We start from the raw sequence: 7,160 nt of genomic DNA on the forward strand, positions 1-7,160 counted from the left end.
ACTAAAGTCTCAAATCCAAAGAGATATTCTTTATAAAAGTTAAGAGTTAACCACACCCAAGAAACATTTCTCATTATAATCAATATTGACAACAGTTGTTTTGTGGAACAGATTCATCGATGAATAGAAAGTTCAAAAGAAAATCATTCATTTGAAACAGAAATCTTGTAACAATATAAAAGGTTTTACTGTCACTTCTAATCAGTTAAATGTCCTTGCTGAATAAAAACTAATTTCTTTAAAAATAAGCAGTGTGCAAACCTTTTATTAATGAAATTAGTTAAGAAAAATAACATGCATCCCTCCCTGTGTGGACTAATAGTCTGACATCAGACAGGTTTTTAAAGGCACTAAAATTTGTAGAATGACATTTTTATATACAGTGTAATCATATAAGCGCCGAGAGAATCTGATTTTATGCTATTAGGAAATTATTAAAAATAGCTATAAACCCTATTTGAACTAATTGCTCATTAACATTACAATTTTGTTTTTGTTCTTTCAGCGAGATGACTTTGACCTCATTGTCTAAATACAGTAAGAAATGTGGATTTCCACCAGAAATGGTCAGTGCATCAAGAGCAGCTGTTCGTTTGTTATTCATCAAAGAACAAATGTATGTATTTATACTCTGTCAGACATAAATGACCAATTATCATCTTGAACCATGTTAAGTGAGTGAATGCGTTGAGTATGACTATTTTGTAATGATAATTGTAAGCAATAAACCATTACAGTACATTTGTCTGAATTTACTCTGATGTTCCTTGAAAAGCACCTTCACATTTTACACAAGTCACAAACTAAAAATATATTTGACATAGTGGGCTCTGTCCCAACAAAGATGTATAACTTTTTCTCCAGATACAGATGTGATTTCCTATAAACTCCACATGTACTTTGCATAGCTGTTATCAACATCCTGAACATATACAAGGCACCTACACCTAATATACGTTACAACAAAAGTGTAAAAAGACAACAGCATGATTAACTCGACAAAACTCATTGACCGCTACATTCAGTGTCTCAAACAGGCACACTCTTAAGGCCAGAACAGACTCTGGTGTCCGAGCCATTTTTGTGAGTGAGGCCCTGAGAGTTTCTGCTTGAATTTGTCACATACATTCACAGCCACCAGAAGCGCACATAAACGATGAGTGTGATGAAGATCACGGCACCGGCGGCCACTTTAGCATAGGTGGACCGAGTGTTGAGGTACTTTGCATCGCTGCGGTACTTCTTAGAAAGGCTGGACAGATTACTTGCTTTGGAATCCAAGGCTGCAGAAAGAACAGACAGAATACTAAATAATACTTCTACAAATACAAGTGGTTTTGTCTTCCTCAAATGAGCTCAAAAGCCTGAAACCGGCTGCAGCATGTGTTCACTCACCAGATAACGCTTCTCCACGCTGGAGCACTTCCTCGATATTAGCAACCATGATCCTCTGGACATCGTGTAACTCTGAATTGATGCTGCCCAGGTTTCTTCGTGCTCTGCTGTCTATGTAAGACTTTTTGGTTTTCTGAATGTATGTGTCTGGAGACAAATGGGATATCATTTGATCTACACGGTCAACCAACTAATTTGCCATGTAGCGGATACTTTTATTCAATAAAACGTGCCATACTATAAAAACGGCACGCTGAAGTAACCCACAAAGAAGTCTCTTATGCTCACCGGGGCTGCATTTATTTAAAATAACAGTTTCCTATTTTATTATATTTGAAAATGTAATTTATTGCCGTGATGCAAAGCTGAATTTCAAAACAGGAAGTTCAAAAGAACAGCATTTTTTGAAATAGAAATCTTTTGTAGCATTATACAAGTCTTGACTGTCACTTCTGATCAATTAAAAGCATCCTCGCTGAATAAATGTATTCATTTATTTAGAAAAAAACTAATCCCACTGACCCCAAACTTTTGAACGGTAGTGTATATAAACTTTAAGGGAGTTAAAGGGATAGTTCACCCAAAAATGAAAATTTTCATTAATTACTCACCCTCGTGTCGTTCCAAACCCGTGAGACCTCTGTTCATCTTCGGAACACAATGCAAGATATTTTTGATGAAATCCAAGGGCTCTCTGACCCTCCCATAGACAGCAAGGTAACTACCACGATCAAGGTGCAGAAAAGTACCAAGATGATCGACAAAGTAGTCCGTGTGACATCAGTGGTTCAACTGTAAAGTTACCAAGCTACGAGAATACTTTTTTGACGTCATTACGCCGGATCTGGATCAGCGCCAGCGCCGCCACACGCTCGCGTCATGATACTATCGTGAACGTGCGTCCAAAGTGACGCAGTAGAGACGAAAATGTGGAATAAAGTCGTTATTTTTGTTTTCTTTGCACCACTGATGTCACACGGACTACTTTGTCGATCATCTTGGTACTTTTCTGAACCTTGAACGTGGTAGTTACCTTGCTGTCTATGGGAGGGTCAGAGAGTCCTCGGATTTCATCAAAAATATCTTAATTTGTGTTCCGAAGATGACGAAGGTCTCACGGGTTTGGAACGACACGAGGGTGAGTCATTTTTGGGTGAACTATCCCTTTAAATTGTGCTTTCAGATCGCACTGATATAAATAAGATGTCTCGTACCAAATTCGATAAAAGAGTACGGCCGTGACACTGAAGGGACCTTTGTCCCGTACTGCTCACTGAATTCTCCCTCCAGATCCTCCAGATAGGCAAACGCCAGTTTCTTGGGGAATCCTGCTTCACATAAGGCCAAGTAACACACTCCCTTCTCAATGACGTAACTGGAAAACAAGATGTGTTTATGAAGAGTGATGTCAATCAACCACAAACTTTTTTTTCTGTCTTTTTTTCATCAGTCAGGCTCTGAAGGGTTAAAATGACCACAATTGCTTTGAAGTTCATTTCATTTTAATTCTATTTCCCTAAAATAGAATTACAACTCTATACCCTGTCTGTTAGCAGGCACAGTCAGCTCAGTACTTACTGAAAGGACATGGCTCCGGCCTCTAAAGTACAGCGCGCAGGACTCTGCTCGTTCAGTTTTCGGCAAAGCTGCTTGGCTTGACTCTGGTATCTCTGTAAGTCTCGCCCTGACTGTAAAGATCATTAGGTTCATGTATTATGTAAAAGTGCTATACAATCAAAATGGCAATACCAGAGACTCTAAGGCACTGAAACTTGTATAATGTATCATGTATACTTTGTACAGATGTTGTAGTTTGTTGCGTTGACGTGGGTTCACACCACTGCTCTATGATAGAGATATTATCATCATTATATAGATTATACAGATCGCTGGTTCTCACCTGCTCGTCCTCTTGCATTGATGCAGCGAGCGGCAGGCTGTCGGCGACACGAACAATCATCGTCAGCTGCACCATTTCGCCTGTCGTCTTTCCTCTTCAACTTCGGTCTGTTTTAAAGTGAAGCGATCGATTATTTGACTGAATGGCAGAAAGTGACACATTTGAACTGACAGCAGAGTTGGCCGGAAGAGGGTGTGTTACCTCAAATTCTTCCCGGCTTTCGCATTCCAAAGGTTCCGATCATTTATTCATTTATTTATTTAAATAAGAAAAAGATACAAACAATTCTAAATGGTTGTACAATGATAACACTTTTTTTTTTTTGCATTTCTGGGATTTTTGTGCCCGAAAGAGATATAAAAATGTCTAGTATGAAACCTATAAATAACTTACTACATTTTTTTTATATCTCTTTTGTTATATAATACGTTATGTTATGTTATTATATATATATAGTATTTCTTAACATATATTATAACATAGTTATATAGCTATTACATTTTTGATAATTATAAATAATAATATGATTGTCAATTAAAAATGTAAAAACAAATTTAAAAAAACACCTGCATGCTTTAAAAGGCTTACGGTATTTTTAGAAGTAATAAAATACCTTTATTTGTACATAATGCTTCATTTAATTTTCAAAACGATAAATATAGGTTTTTGGGTACTAAATCTACTTCGGAAAAATTCCCAAGCAAATGTCCGATAATAAATTCACAGATGCCTTTCAAAACAACTGTATGAAAGGACAGACCCGCGCGTCTCACTGATATCTTTTTATATATTTTATAAAGCCCTTTTATGTTTTCGCAATCTGTAAATCTGTTATCAGGGGAACTGCTCTGCGCTCGACTGCTTTTGTCTGTGCGCCCGACTAATTCACTGTATCGATTATTCACGTCTGTGTCGAGCTGATTCCGCTTGAACGGGTTTGTCTGATCACGAACAGCACGATTAAACGCAGCATCTGCACTGAAGGTAAGATTAGCCGCTTCAAGTGGTTTATTATGCCTCATTCTGTGTTCATAATTGGAATAATTCCGAGTGAAACGTATCTTTGTGTGACGACCATTGTTGTTGTCCTGTTCTGGTGAACGTTAGCAACAAATCACATCCGCTTTGATTGAATGTGCATCAATAACAGTTTGAGGCTGCGCGTGATCTCCAACGCGAGTTAAGCTAGCCGTGTGTTTGGTTATTATTTGGTTATGGAGTGTTTATTATTATGCACGGTCTCTGCTAGGCCACATCGCTCGCTTGCTGCGGAAGGAGAAGCCGTCATGGGTGCTCTATGATGAGGATTATTCATATTATCATCTTTGTGTGAGTCACTTGTGTGTGTGTGTGTGTGTGTGTGTGTGTGTGTGTGTGTGTGTGTGTGTGTGTCTGTGTGTGTGTGCGTGTGTGCATTATCCATAGACTGTATGGTATTATCCCACTCTGTGTGTGCGTTATCCCGCTCTATGCGCGTGTGTGCTCCGCTCAGTCGCTCGCGGCCCATGTGACTGCTCCATTCATATACCGTTCATGCTCATCGGAACAGCAAAGTCCACTCAAAAATCAAGCTGACAGGAAACATCGATGTAGTACAGTATTGTTTCTGTCTTGAAAAAAGTAATCTGATTACGTAACTCGTGTTACTTGTAATGCGTTACCCCCAACACTGATTGTGAAACATTAAAGAGAATGTGTGTGTGCACAGAGCTGAGTAGTAACTGATTACATGTAATCTGGATTGCGCAATCAGATTCCAAAAATTAAGTACGTGTATACTAATTAGATTAAATTACATTTTAAAATACTCGTAATCAGACTACAGTTACTTTTTATTGATTACATGATTGAATATTATTCACACAATAGCAATAAATTATTCATAGCTACAGATTCAATCAAATAAATTATTTTAATAATTAAGTTATAATTAAATCACATTTGCATGTTCACGGTAGGGTTGTGACGGTGAGGACATTTTCCCACCAGTTAATCGACGTGTGACAACACCGGTAATACCGGTATAACCGGGGCGGGGCGTTCCCTCTTTTCCCTCGCATTCAAATAGCTTGTAATTTTACATTCACTTTCAAATAGCTGCAATTCGGAGTAAAGGAGTTGTTCGTTTTTAGTTCATTTGAATTTTCCCTCTTTTCCTCCGCTTTTAAATAGCTTAATTTCGAATTAGCAGCAGTTCGGCGTCAATTGCTTGAATGCAACAACAGAATAAACCGTCAAACTCACTTTAGCCTATATATAAAACATAGAACTTTTATTAACAAAACAAATAAAAATACACTATGCTATAGGGCAGGTTATGCCTAATTTAAAATAACTTGCATAAAGTTTAAATAGGTGTACAAAACTGGAAATAAGTAAACATGTATAATATATAACCAAATAAATAAGAAAGTAGAAAGTTTACTAGCAAAACGAGTAAGAAAGCTTGGAGGCACGGCATACACCTTGATGCCTTGATGTCTAAATAAATGACACAAAGTTTAAATAAAGTAAAAATCAGCGGTTGGCAAGTGACGTAACCGGTGTTGCGGTGTTGCGGCGGTATCACCGTCAGCACCGTCTATCGCGGCAAGCCTAGTTCACAGTTCTCTGACGTTATTTTTGTAGTAAGTGTTTTATTTTGATGTTTTAAAATGACTTATTTTAATTTGACCTTTTAATGATTTTATTTATTATTAGCTTTTCATTAAACTCATGAACCCTCAGCAGTTAATTAATATAACCTCAGTTTGGGAAACCTTGGCGTAATGTAATGAATATATGTTCTTACGCTTTGTATTTTTATATCAATATGGCACAAGATTATCCTATTTAAATCTATTTGATTAACGAGTTAGGTCAAAAGTAATCAAAAAGTAGTCTGATTACATTACTAACATTAAAATCAGTGTCCAATGTAAAAAAAAATATATAGTGCTACAACTGAAAGTATTTAGCTAAAGCAGGAACAAAAAAAATCAGATTCTCCAAAGCAGTTTCAGAGGGCTGAAATTATTGTCTGAAATGGTGATGTTTAATTAGAGCTTCTCAGATGAAGTGTTTTGACTGTGAATAATCATGGCCAAAAGTTTTGGCAGTGGCATACATTTTTGCAAAATGTTTTGCTAAGTTTGCTGCTTCAGTATTTTGTAGATTATTTTTCCACATGTTTACTGAAAAACAATGATAAAATTTCAATGCAATGATCTTCGAGCCACTTCTTTATCACTCTTGCTTTGTGACATGGTGCTCCATCATGCTGGAAAATGCACGGATCATCACCAAATTGCTCATGGATCATTGGAAGAAGTCGCTCTTGCAGGACGTTTTGATACCATTCTTTATTCATGGAAGTGTTTTTGGGCAGAATTATGAGAGAGCGCACTCCCTTGGTTGAAAAGCAACTCCACACATGGATGGTCTCAGGATGCTTTGCTGTTGGCACAACACAGGACTGAAGGTAGCTTTCACCTTTTCTTCTCCGAACAATCGATTTTCCAGTCGGAAGGGAGCTTCATCAGAGAAAATAACTTTGCATCAGTCTTCTGCTGTCCAATCCTTGTACTTCCTGCAGAATTTCTGTCTGTCCTTGAGGTTTTTCTTGGAGAGAAGGGGCTTCTTTGCTGCTCTTCTTGACACCAGGCCGTTGTCCAAACGTCTTGGCCTCACTGTGCACCATGCAGATGCTCTCACACCAACCTGCTGTCATTCCTGAGCAAGCTCTGCACTGCTGCTGACTCGATTCCGTAGCTGAATCCTCAGGAGGAGACGTCCTGGTGCTTGCTGGACACTCTGGGACATCCTGAAGACTTCTTCACTGCAGTCGAACCTCTCTTCTTGAAGTTCTTGATGATCCGGTAAATGG

At 38.0% G+C, this 7,160-nt stretch overlaps 2 protein-coding genes across 4 annotated transcripts in view; one reads left to right on the forward strand and one right to left on the reverse strand.

The window, feature by feature from the left end:
• Positions 1–222: 222 nt before the first annotated feature.
• Positions 223–3,500, reverse strand: LOC107559355 (SEC22 homolog B, vesicle trafficking protein a). Its single transcript, XM_016243141.1, has 5 exons — positions 3,296–3,500; positions 2,974–3,083; positions 2,610–2,770; positions 1,396–1,542; positions 223–1,283 (listed from the first exon to the last, which is right to left on the reverse strand). Exons 1-5 carry the CDS (start codon positions 3,368–3,370, stop codon positions 1,129–1,131), a joined length of 648 nt encoding a protein of 215 aa, XP_016098627.1. The 5' UTR covers positions 3,371–3,500; the 3' UTR covers positions 223–1,128.
• A 677-nt stretch (positions 3,501–4,177) lies between these two features.
• Positions 4,178–7,160, forward strand: part of LOC107559369 (uncharacterized protein C1orf21 homolog) — a 19,383-nt gene continuing 16,400 nt past the window's right edge. For 2 of the 3 annotated variants that reach the window (XM_016243156.1, XM_016243159.1), the window contains exon 1: positions 4,178–4,279. The gene's annotated coding sequence lies outside the window, so the exon portion shown is untranslated. Of the gene's footprint in view, positions 4,280–4,454; positions 4,625–7,160 lie in introns of those variants that run through there. The other variant, XM_016243158.1, reaches the window with a different exon arrangement.

Source organism: Sinocyclocheilus grahami, unplaced genomic scaffold (assembly GCF_001515645.1).
Source record: "Sinocyclocheilus grahami isolate Dianchi unplaced genomic scaffold, SAMN03320097.WGS_v1.1 scaffold682.1, whole genome shotgun sequence".
Classification (NCBI taxonomy): domain Eukaryota; kingdom Metazoa; phylum Chordata; class Actinopteri; order Cypriniformes; family Cyprinidae; genus Sinocyclocheilus; species Sinocyclocheilus grahami.

Bases quoted from the DNA above. Each gene is read 5' to 3' on its own strand.
- LOC107559355 (XM_016243141.1), bottom strand. From the start codon at position 3,370: ATGGTGCAGCTGACGATGATTGTTCGTGTCGCCGACAGCCTGCCGCTC. The intron at 3,084-3,295 runs GTGAGAACCAGC...TGATCTTTACAG, and splicing joins CAATGCAAGAGGACGAGCAG to TCAGGGCGAGACTTACAGAG. The intron at 2,771-2,973 runs GTAAGTACTGAG...CTTGTTTTCCAG, and splicing joins GCCGGAGCCATGTCCTTTCA to TTACGTCATTGAGAAGGGAG.